Here is a 25,000-nt window from a genome sequence, read left to right as displayed (position 1 = left end):
AATAATATCTGCCACTGTTTCTACTTTTCCCCATCTAGTTGCCATGAAGTGATGGGACCGGATGCCATGATCTTAGTTTTTGAATGTTGAGTTTTAAGCCAGCTTTTTCACTCTTCTCTTTCAGCCTCATCAATATGCTCTTTAGTTCCTCTTTGCTTTCTGCCATTAGGGTGGTATCCTCTGCATATCTGAAATTGTTGATATTTCTCCTGGCAATTTTGATTCCAGCTTGTGAGTCATCACGCCTGGCTTTTTGCATGATGTACTCTATATATAAGTTAAATAAGTAGGGTGATAATACACAGTCTTGACATACTTCTTTCCCATTTTTGAACCACTCCATTGTTCCATATCCTGTTCTAACTGTTGCTTTTTGATCTGCATACAGGTATGACCTGCATACCTGCTTTCTCAGGAAGCAGGTAAGGTGGTCTGGTATTCCCACCTCTTTAAGAATTTTCCACAGTTTGTTGTGATCTACAGAGTCAAAGGCTTTAGCATAGTCAATGAAGCAGAAGTAGATATTTTTCTGGAATTCTCTTGCTTTTTCTATGATCCAGCTGATGCTGGTAATTTGATCTCTGGTTCCTCTGCCTTTTCTAAATCCAGCTTGTACATCTGGAAGTTCTCAGTTCACATACTGTTGAAGCCTAGCTTGAAAGATTTTGAGCATGACCTTGCTAGCATGTGAAATGAATACAATCCTGTGGTAGTTTGAACATTCTTTGGCATTGCCTTACTTTGGGATTGGATTGAAAATTGACCTTTTCCTGTCCTGTGGCCACTGTTGAGTTTTCCAAATTTGCTGGCATATTGAGTGCAGCACTTTTACAGCAGCATCTTTTAGGATTTGAAATAGCTCAGCAGGAATTCCATCACCTTCACCAACTTTGTTCTTAGTAATGCTTCATAAGGCCGACTTGACTTCACACCCCACTCTAGATGAGAGTGACCACATCATTGTGTTTCTCCTGGGCAGTTTAAGACCTTTTTTGTACAGTTCTTCTGTATATTCTTGCCACTTCTCCTTAATCTTTTCTACTTCTGTTAGGTGCTTGCCATTTCTGTCCTTTATTGTGCCCATCTTTTGCATGAAATGTTCCCTTGGTATCTCCAGTTTTCTTGAGGAGATCTCTAGTCTTTCCCATTCTATCATTTTCCTCTATTTCTTTGCATTGTTCATTTAAGAAGGCTCTCTTACCTCTCATTGTTATTCTTTGAAACTCTGCATTCAGTTGCTTATATCTTTCCCTTTCTCCTTTACTTTTCACATCTCTTCTTTTCTTAGCTGTTTGTAAAGTTTTCTCAGACAACCATTTTGCGTTCTTGGATTTCTTTTTCTTTGGGGTGGTTTTGGTCACTGCCTCCTATACAGTGTTACGGACTTCTGTCCATAGTTCTTCAGGCAGTCTGTCTACAAGATATAATCCCTTGAATCGATTTGTCACCTCCACTGTAAGATCATAAGGGATTTGATTTGGGTCATACCTGAATGGTCTAGTGTTTTCCCTACTTTCTTTAAGTCTGAATTTTTCAGTAAGGATGTCTCATGATCTGAGACACAGTTAGTCTCAGGTCTTGTTTTTGCTGACAGTATAGAGTTTCTCCATCTTTGGCTGCAAAGAATATAATCAATCTGACAGGTTTTATGTGAACATATTTATTTCTCTTGAGTGAGTAATTAGGAATAGACTGCTAGAAAAGTGGTAACAAGATGATAACTCTATAAAAAACTTCCAGGCTGTTTTCTTAAGAGTCTATACAATTTTGCATTCCCACCAGTAATATATTTTGCTTTGCATCTTCACCAACACTTGGTGTACTCAGATGTTTTAATTTTAGCCATTTTAATAGGTTTGTAGTTTTATCTTTTATGGCTTTAATTTGCATGCCAGCAGCTGTGTGAGAGTATTAAGTCTCTTAGCTAGTCACTTGTGCTCTTTTGGTATTTGTAAAAAGGATACATGTCTTAGAACACGCAGCCTCCATTCTAGAGTCATGAATAGAGCAGTTGTTCTAACAAGGGCAAACTGTTCCCCTAGAAATTTGGCAGTGTCTGGAGACATTTTTCGGTAGTCAAAACCAGAGAGTATACTACTGGCATATAGTTAGTTAGAGACCAACGATGCTTCTGAACATTTTACAATATACAAGACACCCACTTTTCCCCACCCCTCACTGCCAAACAAGAATTATTTAGCTCAAAATGTCAATAGTGTCAAGGTCAATAAACCTTGAATTAGGGCAGCCAGCACTTCAAATATTAAAGTCATACACCAGATTTCTTTGTATTCAGGATGAGATATTAATTCTGTTAATTAATTCTGTGAGATGGAAAATTGAGGATGTTTCATTCTAGCAAATGTGTTCACAGTGAGGCAAGTCCCAAAAGTCCATTTTGTCAGTGTTTAGCAATTCAGTCCAATGATAGTTTTGTTTTGGCTGTATTTGAATGGATTTTTAAGAATTTGTATAACAGCTGTAGATATGATTGGTGCACATTAAATAATTGTTAAATACCTAAACTAATATGGGAAACTTGGTAGCCTCTGATAGAGACACATTGATTTATCATTCATTGTTGAGACCAGTGTGGAAGAAGTTTTTTTCCCCAATGTGCCTACTTTGAATTTCCAGTAGAGTTTGGACCTTTTTTTTTTGTTTTGCTTTTATTTGAAATGCTTTCTCAGCCTTGTTTTCTGTAAGCCCTAGGCATATTCTCATTTAGTTTGCCAAAAGAAAAATCCATGTTTCCAGACCAGATGGTTTATGTGTCAGTTTCTCAAGTCTGAGAAAATCATTGTGTTTCCCATTGATAAAGTATTCTCTAAAAGCAGGATTACAGAGCTCATTTCTTGAAAATCATTATCCAACTTTAAAATTTCCTCTAAACAATAGTACATTTTGCCAACGCGTTGCTTTGGACAGAATTATGTTCACCTTAAGTATGTGGTTGTCTAAATCCTTAGTTATTACTTAATATTTGCACTTCTCGAAAATCAGAGTTGACCATTTGGCTGCTTCTTTTGTTCTATTGGAAAATAATGCATTTTCTTATTTCAACATGGTGATTAAACAATGAAATTGGTCTGCGGTTTTTAATGAGCTCAGTAGTCTTCAAGGGATTGTTCTAAATTCATTTGGAGTTATAAATAAGATCACATGTTTCCAAGAACATGCGGAGTTCAACCAGCCTTAAAATGTCTCTCATTTCTGCTGTCTTCTCAGAAGTCATTATACAACCAAGTTGGGTGCAAGGTGGTGAATGTAGTCCTTTATAATTACCATACTGCCCGTTAGAGGGCAGCAGTGTACAGATACGGCAGCCGGAAAACCAAATAGTGTTCAATACTAGATCTTGGGGCATGAGCCTTTCTTGAATTTTCTAAAAACAGTTAAATATATTATTATTCAGTAACTTTAACCCATAATTTGAATTTTATGAAGACTATCTGTACAACTGAAGAAGATGAACTTTGTTTTAAAGTTATTTTTGTTTTAGATGCTTATTGTTCTAAATTGTGTATGGATTTGGTTATGAGAAGAAAAACACTGTTAGTGACGAATAGCTATATATTTTCTCTAATAAGTGATTTTTATTTAAACCCTTATTGAATACTATTGTTGTTAAAAATATAAGTAGCTGGTGATATGATGGAAATATATGGGAATAGATGGATGATACGATGGAAAAAGAAGTGGGGTTTTAGTTTTAGAAGCTTGGTGTCATGCCATAGAATATGCAATGACTGAACATTTTTCAGATGAATATACTCTAGACTTTTGGAAAAGAGCTTTAGATTTGTTCAGGGGAAATATGTGTGTGTATGTTATAAAGCTTTCCTATAATAATTTGTTCCACTCTCACAAGAACCTTATGAAGTAGGTATTGTATTATTATCTTCCTTACAGATGAGGGAACTAAAACACAAGTAGTAAGAGAATTGATACTACACTAGGTCACACTACTAGTGAGTGGCTAAGCTAGGATTTGATCCAGGCAGTCTGACATCAGAGACCATGAGCTAAAAATACTTGGTTGTATTACTCTCTTTCATTGAACTGTTTTAACTTTTCCTTCTGAATTACAGTGCCTCCCATCTCTATCACATTTTCACTTATAGTCCTGTTTCTGGGCTTCTTGATTTCATTAGCCCTTTAACCCTCAGTGATACTAGTTACCATACTGTATTAATTATTAAAGTTTTATATAAGTTTTATAATCTGGAGAGTTTGACTTCTCCATTTACTGTTCTTCAGAATTCCCTTGACTATTTTTAGATCTTCAGTCTTGCTTATGCAGTTTAGAATGAACCTGTAACATTACCGAATTTTTGACTAGAAGCAATCAATATGTGTATCTTTATTTTTGTAAACCACTTTAAGTTATTTTTGGAATAAGAAGAATATGTAGTGAGACAGAGAGATAAAATATGTTAGAAAAGATACTATCATCACTAAGAAGATTTCTTTTCTACTTTTATTTTTCCATGTTTTAAAATTCACTGTAATAAATATTATTTACATCATAGGAAATATATTTAGTTTTAACTTTATTATAAAGAAAATAGTGTATATAGAAACAGAAATAGTGACAAATATACTTTAAATGACTCTAAACTCAAAATTCACATGAATTACCTCCCCAGCCTGAAAGAATTATCTGTCCAATGAGTTTTAGAAAATGTATATTTATAATTTTTGAGAAGATAAAGTATCTTAGATATTGTGTTTAAAGAACAGAGAACAAACATACTGCTTTTGGAAAGGGCAGTTTCAGAAACTCCAGACCAGTGATATTGGTGTTAATCTGGTGTAATTTTAGAACAGTTTTTTCAGCATATAGTTTAGATAGTGGTGATTGTGAAGACTTGGCTTAGGAATTTACTTATTTTTTTCTGTCTTTGCTAATGTATCTTTGTATATTAGGGGGAATACAAAGTGTATACGAGGGCTACCTTGGCAGGAACAAGTTTTTGATCTGATTTCACCAGCTCAGGAATCTTTTAAGAGAAGTGTAAGTATAGGCACTTGGAAATATTGTGAGTTGAAGAAAAGCAAGTATCACAATAAAGTGAGTCTTGTGAATTTTTTTGTTTCCCAGTGTACATAAAAGTTGTGTTTACACTATACTGTAGTCTGTTGTGTGCAATAGTATTTGTGTCTAAAAGAAACAATGTATGTGCCTTAATTTAAAAATACTATTTTTGTTAAAAAAATAAATGCTAACCATCATGTGAGTCTTCAGTAAGTCATAATCTTTTTGCAATAATAACATCAAAGGTCCCTGACCACAGATCACCTTAACAAATATAATAATGAAAAAATTTGAAATATTATGAGAATTACCAAAACATGACAGAAACACAAAGTGAACAAATGCTGTTGGAAAAAAATGGTGCTAATAGACTTGTTCGATATAGGGTTGTCACAAACCTTCAATTTGTGAAAAAGATAGTAACTATGAAGCTCAGATGCTGAAGCTGAAACTCCAATACTTTGGCCACCTGATGCAAAGAACTGACTCTTTTGAAAAGACCCTGATGCTGGGAAAGATTGAAGGCGGGAGGAGAAGGGGACGAAGAGGATGAGATGGTTGGATGGCTCAATGGACATGAATTTGAGTAAACTTCGGGAGTTGGTGATGGACAGGGAAGCCTGGCGTGCTGCAGTCCATGGGGTCGCAAAGAGTCAGACACGACTAAGCGACTGAACTGAACTGATGAAGCTCAGTAAAGTGAAGTGCAAGAAAACAAGGCATGCCTTTATAGACTTAGCAAAGTTGTTTATCCAGTATCACATAATGAGTAGAGCAAAAACTAGAACCCAGGCTTTTGGACACTTAAAGGAGTATTATTTCCACTCTGTTACTGACATGCTCCCTTTATCTTCTACTCTGCTCCTGCCTTTCCTTTATCTGGGTCTGGGCCAAATAATCAGAATTGTGGGGAGCAGCTCTGGTAGATGATGCTGGTTGGCCATTTTAACTGTCCAGAGAATATGTAGGGCAATATTGAGCTTAATGTACAACATAAATAATGCAGGTTCAGAAGGAAAAAGAAACTTTCTGGTTTCACTGAATGGTAAATGCAAGAGTTGGCCTAAGAATGATTGTACAGCAGCCTTTCAGATGGAACTTTGTAAAAAGTATGGATTCCACTCTGCCTGTAGTATTTGAAATATAATTCTACAAAAGTAGTGGCTGGATAAAACTCCATGCCAACTCCTAGGGTCTATGAAAATATTAGCTGACACAATTAATTTAACTAATACAGTCCTGATATGTGTTCAACATCGTGTCCCACTTATTATGAACAAGTAGATAATAATTTGACATGCTTTAACTAGATCACTCTGTCTGCAGTATTAAAAATAGAGTGAAAGTGGGAGCAAGGGTGGAGCAGGGAGACAGATTAGGAGACTGTTCTTAGCAGTATGAAAGAGATGCTGACTTAAACCAAGATGTATTGAAAAGTGGTCAGGTTATAGATATAGTTTAAAGACACAAGTTAAAGGTTTGCCCAGGAATGGATAATGGGGTATTAGAGAAAGGCATTAATGATTACTCTAAGTTTTTCACTGAAGTGATCAGAAGAAATAAATATGCCATGTACTGAAGTGAGGAAGACTGTAGATAGCAGTTTTGGAGGAGGTGAATACTAAGTGCTCGTTTTGAACATATATTCGAGATGTTATTTTAAATCCAAGTGGAAACAGTATTTGTGGATTGTTGAATATATGGATATGGAGTTCAGGAGGACACTTATTTGGAGACCAAAATTTGTGAATCATTGGTGTTCTTGTAGTTAAAAATACGAGACTGTAAGTTATCACCAAGGAAGTAGATATAAATGGAAAAGAGGCCTGTGGTCTGAGCCCTGGGGTAGTCACATAGTTAAGAGATTAAGGAGATAAAAAGTAGACAAAGATGTAGCAAGAAATTTACAAACCAAGTGAAGAAAGAAAGTGTGTGTTGAAGAGGAAAAGAGTGATTGATCAGCTGTATCAGATGCTGCTGGTAGCTCATGTATTCCAGGACTCTGTATTTTATGGCATATATCTGAATATATGTACAATCTCTCACCTGTCTGATTTCAGTTTCTGTCCCTCTGGCCAACAATCTGCCATTGTTATTTTAACTTTTGAATAATCTTACCTATGTTTAATATTGCAGGAGAATCCAAACCCTCATATGGCATTTCAGAAAGTTCCACGCCCAACAGAAGGATCCCACTTGCGAGTTCATATTCTTCCTTTCCCCAAAATTAATGAAACTCGGGTACAGGAATTAATACAGGAAAATCTTGCTAAGAATCAGAATGCACCTCCTGCTTCAAGAGTGGAAAAGAAATGTGTTGTGCCTGCAGGTCCACCTGTTGGTATGTATTTATCTATTTGTTTGTTTTAAGGTAAACTTTTAATCAAGATATAAGACACAGGGACTTCCCTGGTGATCCAGTGGCTAAGACTGCATGCTCCCAATGCAGGGGGCCCAGCTTTGATCCCTGGTCAGGGATATTATATAGTAATGTGAATATTACTTATTATTTACTTAATAATACTAATTTGCTGTAATTTCCCTACATAATACCAGCTTATACTTAAGTGTTGATCATACTTTCACATGGAGAAGAAAATAGAGAAGCCAATGTGTTAGGGTAGTTACTTTTTGAAGGGTTTCATCTTGTAAGTTTAATATTCATAACTTAGTTGAATGCTTTCTTTAAGTACACACATGAAGTTGGTTTAAAATTTTATCTGCTTGAATTGTAGCCTTGTCTCAGTATTATTTTTGTATAATCTCTTTACTTTCTTCATTTTCAGTCAACATCAAATTTTTTATATGCATATGGGATCTCTCATTGTAGTCAGTGAGAGAAATACATATGACTCAGTATTTGTCCCTGCATGGACTGCCTATAAAACCAAAATGAATGAATAAACAAACAGATGAAAGAATGATGAATGAATGAGTGAAAGATGAATGCAGGGACCTCTGTCCAATTTCTGATTTGTTTAAATTGATCAGAATCAGGATTTTCATTGCATTAAAGTTTTAAAAGTATGAGTGTTTCATCTTACATGATACCCACTTAATATGAGTGTACAATTGCTATGTCACTTTAAGAACCATTCACATTTTGAGAAGGTAATTACTTTCCAGCTATTCTTCAGAGGTGCCAGAATGATGATGAACTGCTAAAAATAGCATTTGAAAGCCAAAACCTTAAGAAGGAAGACCTGAAAAGTCGAATACCCATAAACCAGAGTTGTTGTCAACTGTTAGAAAGCTAGTATTAGAATGCTGCAGCTGAGGATTTGGCCAATCCCTGATATATCAAACTCTAAGTGAAGAACTTTGTCCTGGGAATGAACTAAGTCATAGTCTCCAAAGGAAAGTAAGAATTTCCAGATGGTAAACAGATTCATTATTTTAAAAGGTGGGATTTTTAATGGTTCATCCTAAAGAAAATTTAAAATGCTATGAAAGAAATTTTAGAACTAAAAATTTATTGTTGCTCTCTAAAGTATGTGGTCTTACTTGGAGACTAAGACATTTTCTACTCTAAATACAGATCAATTTCAGTTTCTATCTATGCCACAGACCTCCACATGTGGGAAGCTCCAGAGTACAAAATAAAGAATGCACATTTCAGACAGAGAAAGTCATATGAAATAATCTATTTTACCATCATGGTCATTACTGTTACATAATTTTAAATGATTTCAAGAGAACTAGTAAAAACCAAGTAAGATTGATTTCCTGATTCTGATAAAGCACTATAGTTAGGTAAGATACCACCATTTGGGGAAGTTGGGTGTGAAGTACATGGATCTTCTCTGTACTAATTTGTAACTCTGTGTAAGCTCATGATTATTTCAAAATTTTTAAGTTTAAAAACTTGTTTTAAGAATGTAAAAGTTCATATTGATGAAATGAAAGGAAGGCCAAGAGTATGGTATTATGGTTTTTCTTGTTAGGTAAGAGCAATCATAAAATATAAGGCTTAAGAATTATAGCTACTACCTGATTTGTACAAATGATATTTATTTAATGAATACTGATTTAATTTCTATCTTCTAGTATTCTTTTAATAAGTTACATTTGTTTTAAGTAATTTTAGCTTATGTAGTACACTAGAATTATCCAATCTTGTGAAGTTGATAGGTACTAAGTTCACAGAACCGAAAAGTGACTCTCCCAGATTTGTAAAGCAGTTGTTCGGCCATAATCACTTTTGTTTGTGTGCAGTGCTTCTTCAGGTCACCTATACTCAGATTTTTAGAACCTAATTTTTAGTGGTATGTGGTTTTTCTTTGGTAATATGTTAGAAATATCAGCTTCTTTTCCTGTTAGTAGTCAGTCCTCTATATATGAGCCTTAGCTGTGTTGGTCATGATCTTGTACCTGACACATTTCTTGTCTGTTTGTTTACAACTAATGGTTAAAAAAAGAGATGCTTATCTTTGCTTAATAAAATTTTACTGTGCAATGTGAATTAATTTGTGTAAGAGTTAAGTACAGTATTAGCATCTATCCTGTGAAATTATCCTCAATAAGCTATTGATTAGCCTGTCACTTCACAACGTAGAAATGTAATCAAAGTGATGAAGTACCTTCAGTGTCATGTAACAAGGGGGAAATAAAGGCTTAAGTGTTTGTCATGTAAGCAGAGTCATATAAACTGTAAATAGTAATATTCCCCTTGCTTTTATTATTGCCAAAGGAATTTAATTTGTGTTGTATTCCTTTAATAGTTTCAATAATGGATAAAGTGACAACAGTTTTCAACAGTGCACAGAGATTGGAAGTCGTTAGAAACTGCATTTCATTCATATTTGAAAATAAAACATTGGAGACTGAAAAGGTAATAAAACGCCATCATTCCCAATATTCATCATGTCCCTTTCAGATTTCTGTGTTTAGCTTGCCAACTGACCTCTCCTCTATTTCCATCCCTTTTCTTTATAAAGTATTCTTTCATTGTTTTTATCATTTTAAATGAATAGTGTCTAATATTTAAAATCTTAGCCAAGCCCGAAATATTGATAGTCATTTCCCCCCCTGAAACTTTTAAACATTGTTCATTAAATTCTATTTTGGCATATTATTTAGAAACTTCAGTCAGTTCAGTTCAGTTGCTCAGTCGTGTCCAACTCTTCACGACACCATGGACAGCAGCACTGTAGGCCACCGTATCCATCACCAACTCCTGGAGTTTACTCAGACTCATCTCCATTGAGTCGGTGATGCCATTCAACCATCTCATCCTCTGTTGTCTCCTTCTCCTCCTGCCTTGTCTTTCCCAGCATCAGGGTCTTTTCCAATGAGTCAGTTCTTTGCATCAGGTAGCCAAAGTATTGGAGTTTCAGCTTCAACATCAGTCCTTTCAATGAACACTCAGGACTGATTTCCTTTAGGATGGACTGGTTGGATCTCCTTGCAGTCCAAGGGACTCTCAAGAGTCTTCTCCAACACCACAGTTCAAAAGCATCAATTCTTCAGTGCTCAGCTTTCTTTATAGTCCAACTCTCACATCCATATATGACTACTGAAAAACCATAGCCTTGACGAGACGGACCTTTGTTGGCAAAGTAATGTCTCTGCTTTTTAATGTGCTGTCTAGGTTGGTTATAACTTTCCTTCCAAGGAGTAAGCGTCTTTTAATTTCATGGCTGCAGTCACCATCTGCAGTGATTTTTGGAGCCCAAAAATATAAAGTCAGCCACTGTTTACACTGTTTCCCCATCTAATTGCCATGAAGTGATGCCATGATCTTAGTTTTCTGAATGTTGACCTTTAAGCCAACTTTTTCACTCTCCTTTCACTTTCATCAAGAGGCTTAAAAACATTTACAATATAATTTTATTTATTACAAAAAATCTACTTAAAACAAGTAATGAATTATAAAAATTGTGATCTTCATTTAAATATGCCTTTAATGTGTGCTTTAATAGCACATTTTCTTGCCTTCTTTAATAAAACATATTAAACATTAATGTCACCTTTTCTTAGTGACTTGTCATAGTTCTGAGCATTTATTACATGGGGCTAGTAAAGCTTGTGAAACAAAGTTTTTATCCACTTAATGACCCTCAAGTCTGTGTTTTGAGTTTTTTGGAATCCATTTTTTCTTATGATTGAAGTGTTAAAGGGACTTTCTTTTGCTTCTCTTGCTTTCAACTTTCACACTGTTTCTTGTGCCTTTGGAACAATATTAGGACCTCCTACTCTCAGTCTTTTTCCTTCCTTCATATTTGCTCCTTTGTTCTCATTTTACGTTTCCAAAGTTAAATAAGCCTATTGTTAATACTAGGTTATGTAAAGTAACTCAGGCTCTAAAGGTGAACTGGAAGAGGCATTCTTGTGGGTGAGGAAGTGGAAGAGTTTTAGTATGTAAACCTAAAGATTTCTATTTGTTGCTCTGAGTTTTTTCCTTCTTAATTATACTTTTGAAATAGAAGGGATTGCAGAATTTCCCAGTCATAAATTAAAACTGAGTAGTGATTAAGTTGCTAATCACTATAAAAGAATAAAATCACTCATGCTTCTTGTTATTTTAATTTTTCCTTCTATTCTTGCGGTGGAGATGTGGCCAGTTATTGAAAGAACATGTCAAGTATCCATGGTTTTGACTCAGAATCTGAAGCAGCAGTTATTTTGGTGGCCACAGTTTTGATAAGTTTTTTTTTTTTAATGAAGTTTAATGTTTTTTAAATGTATCACTTAAACTAGTCCTGTTTATTTTCATGCTGCCTTACAAATTTAAAAAATCACTATAAATCCATGTTGTCCTTAACAGCAAATCAACTCTTTTCTAATTCTAATAGCTCTGTTAAATGGTTTACAGGATATGCATGAGTTAGCATGATTTAAAGTTATTTTTTTTCCAGTGAAACCTCTTGTTCATGTCTGCCTCTTATGTCCTCAGACCCTTCCTGCTGCACTGAGAGCCCTTAAAGGAAAGGCAGCAAGACAGTGTCTCACTGATGAGCTGGGTTTACATGTTCAGCAGAACCGGGCAATATTAGATCATCAGCAGTTTGACTACATAATAAGGATGATGAACTGTACTCTACAGGTAACTTTTAGTTCTTTCAGATTTCTCTTCTTATTTGAGAATAATACTTTTTTCCCCAGGCAGTTCAATAATTACTAGTATATCAGGTTCTTAAGCCTTCCACATCTGATAATATGAAGAGCTGATATTTGTAGCATTTCTGTTAGAAACACTTATGTATTGCTCAGCATAAATATTAGGAGTGTTTTTATTCTTTTTTTTCCTTGAAAAATACTAGGTTATTTTGCTAGTTCTGTAAGTAAGCTTTCTGAAGTGAAGTCATCTTTGAAACATTCAGTGTATATTACTTAATGTCTATATTTTTGTCATCCCTTTTCAGCCAGTTTTCAGTTGTACGGTTAAAATAGAGGGCAATGAATGGTGGGTAATCCAAATGATGAATGAATTATTCGGTTCATAATCTATTTCTTAACCTATGTATATGGGTATTAATTGTATCATTTTTTTTTCCTTGGGTTACAGTTGCTTTACAGTGTTGTACTACAAAGTGAATCAGCTATCTGTTTTCATATATATATATCCCCTCCCTCTTGACCCCCCTTCCCACCTCCTCCATCCCACCCCTCTAAATCATCCCAGCTCAGCTCCCTACATTATACAACAGGAACAACAAATTCCTACTAGCTATCTGTTTTACACATGGCGGTGCACATACATCAGTCCCCATCTCCCAATTCATCCATGGCCCAACCCCCAACTCCATGCCCACACTTCCATTCTCCACATCTTCATCTCTGCAGATAGTTTCATCTGTACCATTTTTCTAGATTCCACATATATGTGTTAATATACAATATTTGTTTCTCATTCTGACTTAACTTCACTCTGACTCTGGGTCCATCCTGCCTGTACAAATGACCCAATTTTGTTCCTTTTATAGCTGAGTGATATTCCATTGTTTATATGCACCACATCTTGTTTATCTATTCATCTGTTGATGGATATTTAGGTTGCTTCCATATCCTCCCTATTGTAAATAGTGCTGCAGCAAATGTTTGGATTGCTGGATTATATGGTGCTGTGTGCTGTGCTTAGTCGCTCATTTGTGTCTGACTCTTTGTGACCCCATGGACCGTAGCCCGCCTGGCTCCTCTTTCCACAGGGTTTCTCCAGGCAAGAGTGAGTTGCCACACCCTCCTCCAGGGAGTCTTCAACCCAGGGATCGAACCTAGGTCTCCCGGGTCAGATTCTTCACCGTCTGAGCCACCAGGGAAGCCCATGAATACTAGAGTGGGTAGCCTGTCCCTTCTCCCGGGTAACTTGCTGACCCAGGAATCAAACTGGGGTCTCCTGCAGGTGGATTGCAGGTGGATTATATGGTAGTTCAATTTTTAGTTTTTTAAGGAACCCCTTATTATATGGTAGTTCAATTTTTAGTTTTTTAAGGAACCCCTGTACTGTTCTCTATAGTGGCTGTATCAATTTACATTCCTACCAATAGTGCACGAGGGTTCTCTTTTCTTTATATCCTCTCCAGCGTTTATTATTTGTGGACTTTTTGATGATGGCCATTCTGTGAGGTAGTAGTTTTTGATCTGCATTTCTCTAATAATTAGTGATGTTGAGCATCTTTTCATGTACCTCTTGGCCATCTCTATGTCTTCTTTAGAGAAATGTCTGCTAAGGTCTTCCTTATAATTTACACATTAATGTCTTAGGGTACTACTGTTATATTTTTTTGCAGGGTGTATTTATCTTTTCAAATGCATTTCAGATAATATCTTTCTCAGAAATTCTAACTTAAAAGCTAGAATGAAAAATGTAATCTGGTAACAAGCACTTTGTGGTTTATTAAAGCAAATTAACAAAATAGGAGATAATTCACCTCTACTGGAAATAAATTCTTATTTTACAGCGTAAGAGACTAGCTATAATAGTTTACAATATCAAAAATTGAAAGCATCCTAAATGTTTACCATTTGGATATAAATTAATGTAAGTATGGTAGAACACTTCTTTGGAATACTGTTCTGCTACTAAAATAAAAGAGGTAGCACTATAATATATACCTATAGGAAAAAACTTCTGTTACATATTGCCAGGTGGGCACACAGAAAGATACATAAGGTAGTGCTTAGCCACTCAGTCATGTCTGATTCTTTGTGACTACATGGACTGTAGCCCACCAGGCTCCTCTGTCCATGGGGATTCCTTAGGCAAGAATACTGGAGTGGGTTGCCATGCCCTCCTCCAGGAGATCTTCCCAACCCAGGGATTGAACCCAGGTCTCTCTCACTGCAGGCAGATTCTTTACCATCTGAGCCACCAGGGGTACATAAGGTAGATATAATTCTATTTTGACCTAAAATTATATGTATGTAGGTATGTATATTATAATGAAAATCTAGAAGGATATTTACACTAAATCCTTAGTAATGGTTATCTCTGACATACATAGATTAGAAGAGTTTTGACTTCCATTTAAACTTTTCTCTGCTTGAAACACACACATACACATAAGCATAATTAAATTATCTAAAACATATAACAAGGGTTTTTTATAACAGAAGAGTATTCTCATTTTTGTAGGAAGGAATTATTGAAACTTTATGAGAAGAGTAAGACATAATTCATTTGCCATAAAAATCACAAGTCTTTTGCTACTTCTGTTCCTTTGTTTCAGTTCCTTTGGTACTATCATTACAGAGAACAAAAGAATTTGATTAAGAGATCAAGGTTACAAGAAGTCCTAAACTTAGATAATATCCTGGTTCCCTATACCTGGTGATAAAACTGAAAAAACTATTTTGGGAGGCTTTTTTCCATTTGTATTTTATGTGCTGTAATTAACTGGGTTCATGGGGTTGCAAAGAGTTGGACATGACTGAGCGACTGAACTGAATTAACTGAAGAACTAAATTAGAAGGCTTTATCTAAACTTAATTTTAGCATAAACCAATTAGTAATTGATTACAGAATAGCCAGGTACCCTTGGGCTAGAAAAATACTCCTTTTCATTGGAATAATCATATTCTGTCGGGGGAAGCTTGGGTTTGTTGTTGCTGCTGCTTCCAAATGCACCTGCACTAATGAGCTCTTAATGTTTTGTAATTCAGTATTTCATAAAATTAGATCTTGTCTTTGTTCTATTATAGAGAGGCTCTTTTCAGTTATAAATGAGTTCATATGTGATACTTTTATTTTAATGAATTACTTATTTACCAACTTGGGATTTATTAATATTTATATTCTTGTTACAATACTTGTGGGGATTTAACATAACATTCTGAACATTTTTTTACAAAAGCATAGAGTTTCAAAGCAGAGAGGCCAAACATCTGTGTTGGTGTTTTAAAATAGAAACATTAAATGAACTAAGTTTTAGGTAGTGATTCAAAAACTTTAGTTATTTTTGTTTGTCATGAAGTTATCCTGTAGTTTCTGTCCTCAAGGGAAAATTAAATGGAACATGAGTACTGCCAAGGGGTTATTTTGTTTATCATGTTCTTTCAGTGCCAAGATGATTTTTTAAAGAACTGGTTTATGGAGATTATAGATTATTCCTATGTATTTTCTCATCTCAAATAACTGATCTTATTTTAGTTTTTTTTATAACTGAGATTACTATATGTCTCTTCAAAAATATCATGGATTTAACTATTTTCATTTTAGCAGATACATAATTTTTATGTGTAAGATCTTAGCTAAGATCTTTTAATGGTAAATTATAACTTAAAAACCCAGTGGAGTACTCCATTTCCAGCCTTATAATAAACTGCAGGGTATGAGGGACCCTCTCACTAATGTAGAAATAGATCTTAGAAAATTGCAACAGCAAAAACCCATGATTTTTATATATCGTTTTTCCTAAGAAGAAAAGGAAATCTCTAAAAGACCTCTCCTCTATTCTCAAGAAAAAGATAAGTAGGGAAAACCAAATTCTGAGCACTTAGCAGTTGGGGAAACCAGATACATGAGCTCAATCAGTTAAGTCTTGACTTCTGTAAGACAGCTGGTTGAACCTGAGAGCTTTATTTACCCCAGGGTAGGACATTGGAAGAAAAATGAAATAATCCCTCTTCAGTGGTATACCCCTCACCGTTGCTTCCAGAAGAAACAATATAAATCTTTTGTATAATTTATTAAATATTTATCAGCCCCAATTTAGGCAGTCAGGGTTCCCACGGATAAACTTTAGTGAGATGTGAAGTCACAATTTTAAAATGACCAAATACCAAAGAAATGAGCCAGTGTGAAAGTGTTAACAGAAACATACAAAAACAGATTGAAAACCTCATAGGCATTATATTTTAGAATTATCTAATTTGAATATATAATAATTAAAATATTTAAATAAAAGGATTGAATACAAAGTAAGCAGATAATAAGAAACTAACAAAAGGGCTAGATGAGTTTAGATTATGTAATCAGTAAAGTAAAACATCAAAGGATATGGAAAACCCAGTATCATTAATATGTCAGTTCTCTACAAATCAACCTGTAGCCTGAATGCAATTCCAATAAGAATTGCAGCAAACTTTTTCTTAGAAATTGACTGGATGATTCCAAAATGTATGTGGAAATGCTGAAGACTTAGAGTGGCCAAATTAATCTTGAATAAGAACAAGTTGGAGGACTTAACCCTACCTGGTTTCAAGACTTAATATCAACCCACAGTAATCAAGATAGTGTAATACTGACATGTCAAATAGATCAGTGGAAAAGGGCACCCAGAAATTAGACTTGAATTTATGGGAAATTTGTTAAAGGCACCAAAATAATCCAATCAGGGGAGGAAAATTTTTTCCACAAATAGTGCTGGAAAACTGACTATCCATATGGAAGAAAGTGAACCTCAATTTCTACCCATATCAGACACAAGGATTAATTGAGGTAGAGCATATACATAAACATAAAATAGAAAACCACAAAGTTTTTAGGGGAAAGCATGGAATAGTTTCATGACTTGGGAATGAGCAACAGTTTCCTTTTTTAAAAAATTATTAATTGAATCTTTTGCCACTTATAATTTCTATAACTGGCAAAAGTTTCTTAGGGCACAAAAAGTGATAACCAAAAAAAGAAAAAAAAAACATAATTATACTTAATAGAAATTAAAACATAAGCTTATCAAAAGACAGAATTAAGAAAATGAATATTGAAGACTAGGAAAAATTATTCCAAAATATATATGTGACAAAGAACTGATGTCATGGTTATATCAAGAACTCCTACAACTTAAGAAGAAGAAGCCAAGCCATTTTTTGAAAATGGACAGCTTAAACAGACACTTCACAAAGTAAGATATGGAAATGGTCAATAAAAACATGAACTAGTCAGTGTCAGTCATCTAAGAAATGCAAATTGAAACCATTATGAGATAATACTATATAACCACCAGTATGGCTAAAATTAGAAAGATTGGCAATACGAAATGTTGGCAGGGTTTTTTTTTTTTTAATTGTAGGCTAATTACTTTACAATACTGTGGTGGTTTTGTCATACATTGACATGAATCCTCCACGGGTGTACGTGTGTTCCCCATCCTGAACCCCCCTCCCCTCTCCCTCCCTATCCCATCCCTCAGGGTCATCCCAGTGCACCAGCCCTGAGCACCCTGTCTCATGCATGGAACCTGGACTGGCGATCTGTTTCACATATGATAATATACATGTTTCAATGCTATTCTCCCAAATCATCCCACCCTCACCTTCTCCCACAGAGTCCAAAAGTGTTTTCTTTACATCTGTGTCTGTTTCGCTGTCTTGCATATAGGGTCATCATTACCATCTTTCTAAATTCCATATCTATGTGTTAATATACTGTATTGGTGTTTTTCTTTCTGACTTACTTCGTTCTGTGTAATAGGCTCCAGTTTCATCCACCTCATTAGAACTGATTTAAATGCATTCTTTTTAATAGCTGAGTAATATTCCATCGTGTATATGTACCACAGCTTTCTTATCCATTCGTCTGCTGATGGATATCTAGGTTGCTTCCGTGTCCTGGCTATTGTAAACAGTGCTGCAATGAATATTGGAGTACACATGTCTCTTTCAATTCTGGTTTCCTTGGTGTGTATGCCCAGCAGTGGGATAGCTGGGTCGTATGGCAGTTCTATTTCCAGTTTTTTAAGGAATCTCCACACTGTTCTCCATAGTGGCTGTACTAGTCTGCATTCCTACCAACAGTGTAAGAGGGTTCCTTTTTCTCCACACCGTCTCCAGCATTTATTGTTTCTAGACTTTTTGATAGCAACCATTCTGACTGGCATGAGATGGTACCTTGTGGTTTTGATTTGCATTTCTCTGATAATGAGTGATATTGAGCATCTTTTCATGGTTTGTCAGTCATCTGTATGTCTTCTTTGGAGAAATGTCTGTTTAGTTCTTTGGCCCATTTTTTGATTGGGTCGCTTATTTTTCTGGAATTGAGCTGCAGGAGTTGCTTGTATATTTTTGAGATTAATTCTTTGTCAGTTGCTTCATTTGCTATTATTTTTCCCATTCTGAAAGCTGTCTTTTCACGTTGCTTATAGTTTCCTTCGTTGTGCAAAAACATTTAAGTTTAATTAGTCCCATTTGTTTATTTTTGCTTTTATTTCCATTACTCTGGGAGGTGGGCCATAGAGAATCCTTCTGTGATTTAAGTCAGAGAGTGTTTTGCCTATGTTCTCCTCTAGGAGTTTTATAGTTTCTGGTCTTACATTTAGATCTTTAAATCATTTTGAGTTCATTTTTGTGTATGATGTTAGAAAGTGTTCTAGTTTCATTCTTTTACAAGTGGTTGACCAGTTTTCCCAGCACCACTTGTTAAAGAGATTGTCTTTTCTTCATTGTATATTCTTGCCTCCTTTGTCAAAGAAAAGGTGTCCATAGGTGCATGGATTTATTTCTGGGCCTTCTATTTTGTTCCATTGATCTATCTTTCTGTCTTTATGCCAGTACCATACTGTCTTGATGACTGTAGCTTTGTAGTATAGCCTGAAGTTGGGCAGGTTGATTACTCCAGTTCCATTCTTCTTTCTCAAGATTGCTTTGGCTATTCGAGGTTTTTTGTATTTCCATAGAAATTGTGAAATTATTTGTTCTAGTACTCTGAAAAATACCATTGGTAGCTTGATAGGGATTGCATTGAATCTATAGATTGCTTTGGGTAGTATACTTACTTTAACTATATTGATTCTTCCGATCCATAAACATGGTATATTTCTCCATCTATTTGTGTCATCTTTGATTTCTTTCATCAGTGTTTTTATAGTTTTCTATATATAGGTCTTTTGTTTCTTTAGGTAGATATATTCCTAAGTATTTTATTCTTTTCATTGCAATGGTGAATGGAATTGTTTCCTTACTTTCTCTTTGTGTTTTCTCATTGTTAATGTATAGGAATGCAAGGAATTTCTGTGTGTTAATTTTATATCTTGCAACTTTACTATATTCATTGATAAGCTCTAATAATTTTCTGGTGGAGTCTTTAGGGTTTTCTATGTCTAGGATCATGTCATCTGCAAATAGTGAGAGTTTTACTTCCTCTTTTCCAATCCGGAGTCCTTTTGTTCCTTTTTTTCTCTGATTGCTGTGGCTCAAACTTCCAAAACTATGTTGAATACTAGTAGTGAGAGTGGGCATCCTTGTCTTATTCCTGACTTTAGGGGAAATGCTTTCAATTTTTCACCATTGAGGATAATGTTTGCTGTGGGTTTATCATATATGGTTTTTATTATGTTGAGGTATGTTCCTTCTATGCCTGCTTTCTGGAGGGTTTTTATCATAAATGGATGTTGAATATTGTCAAAGGCTTTCTCTGCATCTATTGAGATAATCATATGGCTTTTATTTTTCAATTTGTTAATGTGGTGTATCACATTGATTGATTTGTAAATACTGAAGAATCCTTGCATCCCTGGGATAAAGCCCACTTGGTCATGATGTATGATCTTTTTAATATGTTGTTGGATTCTTTTTTCTAGAATTTTGTTAAGGATTTTTGCATCTGTGTTCATCAGTGATATTGGTCTGTAGTTTTCTTTTTTTGTGGCATCTTTGTCTGGTTTTGGTATTAGGGTGATGGTGGCCTTATAGAATGAGTTTGGAAGTTTACCTTCCTCTGCAGTTTTTTGGAAGAGTTTGAGTAGGATAGGTGTTCAGTTCAGTTCAGTCACTCAGTCATGTCCGACTCTTTGCAACCCCATGAACCACAGCATGCCAGGCCTCCCTGTCCATCACCAATTCCTGCAGTTCACCCAAACCCACGTCCATCAAGTCAGTGACGGCATCCAGCCATCTCTTCCTCTGTCGTCCCCTTCTCCTCCTGCCCTCAATCCCTCCCAGCATCAGAGTCTTTTCCAATGAGTCAACACTTCTCATGAGGTGGCTAAAGTACTGGAGTTTCAACTTTAGCATCATTCCTTCCGAAGAACACCCAGGACTGGTCTCCTTTAGAGTGGACTGATTAGATCTCCTTGCAGTCCAAGGGACTCTCAAGAGTCTTCTCCAACACCACAGTTCAAAACCATCAATTCTTCGGTGCTCAGCTTTCTCCACAGTCCAACTCTCACATCCATACATGACTGCTGGAAAAACCATAGCCTTGACTAGATGGACCTTTGTTGGCAAAGTAATGTCTCTGCTTTTTAATATACTATCTAGGTTGGTCTTAACTTTGCTTCCAAGGAGTAAGCGTCTTTTAATTTCATGGCTGCAATCACCATCCACAGTGATTTTGGAGCCCAGAAAAATAAAGTCTGACACTGTTTCCACTGTTTCCCCATCTATTTCCCATGAAGTGATGGGACCAGATGCCGTGATCTTAGTTTTCTGAATGTTGAGCTTCAAGCCAACTTTTTCACTGTCCACTTTCACTTTCATCAAGAGGCCTTTTAGTTCCTCTTCACTTTCTGCCATAAGGATGGTGTCATCTGCATATCTGAGGTTATTGATATTTCTCCCAGCAATCTTGATTCCAGCTTGTTCTTCTTCCAGCCCAGCATTTCTAATGATGTAGTCTGGATAGGTGTTAGCTCTTCTCTAAATTTTTGGTAGAATTCAGCTGTGAAGCCATCTGGTTGTGGGCTTTTGTTTGTTGGAAAATTTCTGATTACAGTTTCGATTCTGTGCTTGTGATGGGTCTGTTAAGATTTTCTATTTCTTCCTGGTTCAGTTTTGGAAAGTTGTACTTTTATAAGAATTTGTCCATTTCTTCCAAGTTTTCCATTTTATTGGCATATAGTTGCTGATAGTCGTCTCTTATGATCCTTTGTATTTCTGTGTTGTCTGTTGTGATTTCTTCATTTTCATTTCTAATTTTGTTGATTTGATTCTTCTCCCTGTATTTCTTGATGAGTCTGGCTAATGGTTTGTCTATCATATTTATCTTCTCAAAGAACTAGCTTTTAGCTTTGTTGATTTTGGCTATGGTCCTCTTTGTTTCTTTTACGTTTATTTCTGCCCTGATTTTTATGATTTCTTTCCTTCTACTAACCCTGGAGTGCTTTATTTTTTCTTTTTCTAGTTGCTTTAGGTGTAGAGTTAGGTATTTTATTTGATTTCTCTTCTGTTTCTTGAGGTAGGCTTGTATTGCTTTGAACCTTCCCCTTAGCACTGCTTTTACTGAATCCCATAGGTTTTGGGTTGTTGTGTCTTCATTTTCATTTGTTTCTATGCATATTTTGATTTCTTCTGTGATTTTTGGTTATTCAGAAGTGTGTTGTTTAGCCTCCATATGTTTGTATTTTTAATAGTTTTTTTCCTGTAGTTGACATCTAATCTTACTGCATTGTGATCAGAAAAGATGCTTGAGATGATTTCAGTTTTTTTGAACTAACGAAGGCTAGATTTATGGCCCAGGATGTGATATATCCTGGAGAAGGTTCCGTGTGCACTTGAGAAAAAGGTGAAATTCATTGTTTTAGGGTGACATGTCCTATAGATGTCAATTAGGTCTAAATGGTTCATTGTATCACTTAAAGTTTGTGTTTCCTTGCTGATTTTCTGTTTATTTGATCTATCCATAGGTGTATGTGGGGTATTAAAGTCTCCAAGTATTATTGTGTTAGTTAATTTCCCCTTTCATACTTGTTAGCATTTGTTTTGCATATTGTGGTGCTCCTATGTTGTGTGCATATATATTTAAAATTGTTATATCTTCTTCTTGGAATGATCCTTTGATCATTATGTAGTGTCCTTCTTTGTCTCTTTTCACTGCCTTTATTTCAAAGTCTATTTTACCTGATATGAGTATTGCTACTCTTGCTTTCTTTTGGTCTCCATTTGCATGATATATCTTTTTCCAGCCCTTCACTTTCAGTCTGTAGGTGTCCCTAGGTTTGACGTGGGTCTCTTGTAGACAGCATATATAGGGATCTTATTTTTGTATCCATTCAGCCAGTCTTCGTCTTTTGGTTGGGGCATTCAACCCATTTACATTTAAGGTAATTATTGATAAGTATGATCCCGTTGCCATTTACTTTGTTGTTTTGGGTTTGAGTTTATAAACTTTTTCTATGTTTCCTGTCTAGAGAAGATCCTTTAGCATTTGTTGAAGAGCTGGTTTGGTGGTGCTGAATTCTCTGAGCTTTTCTTGTCTGTAAAGCTTTTGATTTCTCCTTCATATTTGAATGAGATCCTTGTTGAGTACAATAATTGGGTTGTAGGTTTTTCTCTTTCATCACTTTAACTATGTCCTGCCATTCCCTTCTGGCTTGAAGAGTTTCTATTGAAAGATCATCTGTTATCCTTATGGGAATTCCCTTGTATGTTATTTGTTGTTCTTCCCTTGCTGCTTTTAATATTTATTCTTTGTGTTTGATCTTCATTAATTTGATTAATATGTGTCTTGGGGTGTTTTGCCTTGGGTTTATCCTGTTTGGGACTCTCTGGGTTTCTTGGACCTAGGTGGCTATTTCCTTCCCCATTTTAGGGAAGTTTTTAACTATTATCTCCTCAAGTATTTTCTCATGGCCTTTCTTTTTGTCTTCTTCTTCTGGGACTCCTATGATTCAAATGTTGGGGCGTTTAACATTGTCCCAGAGGTCTCTGAAGTTGTCCTCATTTCTTTTAATTATTTTTTCTTTTTTCCTCTCTGCTTCATTTATTTCCACTATTCTATCTTCCACCTCACTTATCCTATCTTCTACCTCAGTTATTCTACTGTTGGTTCCCTCCAGAGTGCTTTTGATCTCAGTTATTGCACTGATTGACTTTTTTATTTCTTCTAGGTCCTTGTTAAACATTTCTTGCCTCTTCTCAATCCTTGTCTCCAGACTATTTATCTGTAACTCCATTTTGTTTTCAAGATTTTGGATCATTTTTACTATCATTATTCTGAATTCTTTTTCAGGTAGACTCTCTATCTCCTCTTTGGTTTGGTTTGGTGGGCATTTATCATGTTCCTTTACCTGCTGAATATTTCTCTGCCTTTTCATCTTATTTAGGTTGCTGTGTTTGGGGTGGTCTTTCTGTATCCTGGAAGTTTGCAGTTCCTCTTATTGTGGAGGTTCCTCCCTGTGGGTGGAGTTGGACGAGTGGCTTCTCAAGGTTTCCTGGTTAGGGAAGCTTGCGTCCGTGTTCTGGTAGGTGGGATCTCTTCTCTTTGGATTGCAAAGAAGTGTCCAGTAGTGAGTTTTGAGGTGTCTGTGGGTTTGGTGTGACTTTTGGCCTCCTGTTTTTTTGTGCTCAGGGCTATGTTCCTGCATTGTTGAAGAATTAGCTTGGTATGTCTTGCTCTGAAACTTGTTGGCTCCTGGATGGAGCTTGCTTTCATTGTAGGTATGGAGGCTTTTGGATGAGCTCTTGCTGATTAATGTTCCCTGGAGTCAGGAGTTTTCTAGTTTCTCAAGTTTTGGACTTAAGCCTCCTGCCGACTTCTCCATCCATACAGCACCGATGATAAAACATCTCCTTTCGAGGACAATGGGCTGCCTTTCTGGGTGCCTTGTGTCCTCCGCCAGCTTTCAGAAGTTGTTTTGTGGTATTTTCTCAGTGTTCAAATGATCTTTCAATGAATTTGTGGGGAGAAAGTGGTCTCCCTGTCTTATTCTTCCACCATTTTAGGACCTCCCTCCAGTGTTGGCAGGGTTTTAAGATACTCAGAATTCTCATGTTTTATTGTTGAGAGTGTAAACTGGTACAGTCACTTTAGAAAAAAGTCTAGGAGATTCTTATCAAAGTAAGCATATACCTACCCTATGATCCAGGAGTTTCACACCTGGATCTTACCTTTAAAAAATGAAAGCATATCACTACAAAAAGACGTAACAAAAATATTCATAGGCGCTTTATTCATAACAGTCTAAAGCCGAAATCAGTGCAGGTGCCCATCAATCAGAGAATAGGTGTTATTTTTTTTAAATTACCATATACCATACAAAGTAATACTAATCAGTATTTTTAAAAAAAAGTTAATATATCCATGAGGTTACATGTAACCTCATGGATAAATCTCAAAAACATTATGGCATATTTGTAGAAACTCAATGAGTGTACACATAAGGTTTTTGTATTTTCAGTTCTGTACAGTCGCTCAGTCATGTCCGACTCGGCAACACCATCAACCACAGCTTGCCAGGACTTCCTGTCCATCACCAACTCCCGGAGCCCACCCAAACCCATGTCCATTGAGTTGGTGATGCCATCCAACCATCTCATCCTCTATCGTCCCCTTCTCCTCCTGCCCTCAATCTTTCCCAGCATCAGGGTCTTTTCAGATGAGTCAGCTCTTCGCATCAGGTGGCTGAAGTATTGGAGTTTCCGTTTCAATATCAGTCCTTCCAGTGAACACCCAGAACTGATCTCCTTTAGGATGGACTGGTTGAATCTCCTTGCAGTCCAAGGGACTCTCAAGAGTCTTCTCCAACACCACGTTCAAAAGCATCAATTCTTCAGCGCTCAGCTTTCTTTATAGTCCAACTCTCACATCCATACATGACCACTGGAAAAACCATAGCCTTGACTAGACAGACCTTTGTTGACAAAGTA

At 36.0% G+C, this 25,000-nt stretch overlaps 1 protein-coding gene across 1 annotated transcript in view; it reads left to right on the top strand.

Moving 5' to 3' along the window:
• The window catches only part of SBF2 (SET binding factor 2), a 502,701-nt gene that overhangs the window by 288,552 nt on the left and 189,149 nt on the right, over positions 1-25,000 (top strand). The window contains exons 14-16 of the mRNA XM_010829324.1: positions 7,175-7,379; positions 9,760-9,869; positions 11,934-12,083. Coding sequence (XP_010827626.1) covers positions 7,175-7,379; positions 9,760-9,869; positions 11,934-12,083 — 465 coding nt within the window. The remainder of the gene's footprint in view (positions 1-7,174; positions 7,380-9,759; positions 9,870-11,933; positions 12,084-25,000) is intronic.

Source organism: Bison bison, unplaced genomic scaffold, assembly GCF_000754665.1.
Source record: "Bison bison bison isolate TAMUID 2011002044 unplaced genomic scaffold, Bison_UMD1.0 scf7180017864503, whole genome shotgun sequence".
NCBI lineage: Eukaryota > Metazoa > Chordata > Mammalia > Artiodactyla > Bovidae > Bison > Bison bison.
The sequence above is the reverse complement of the archived record's forward strand: the minus strand, read 5'-3'. Positions and strand labels throughout refer to the sequence as shown.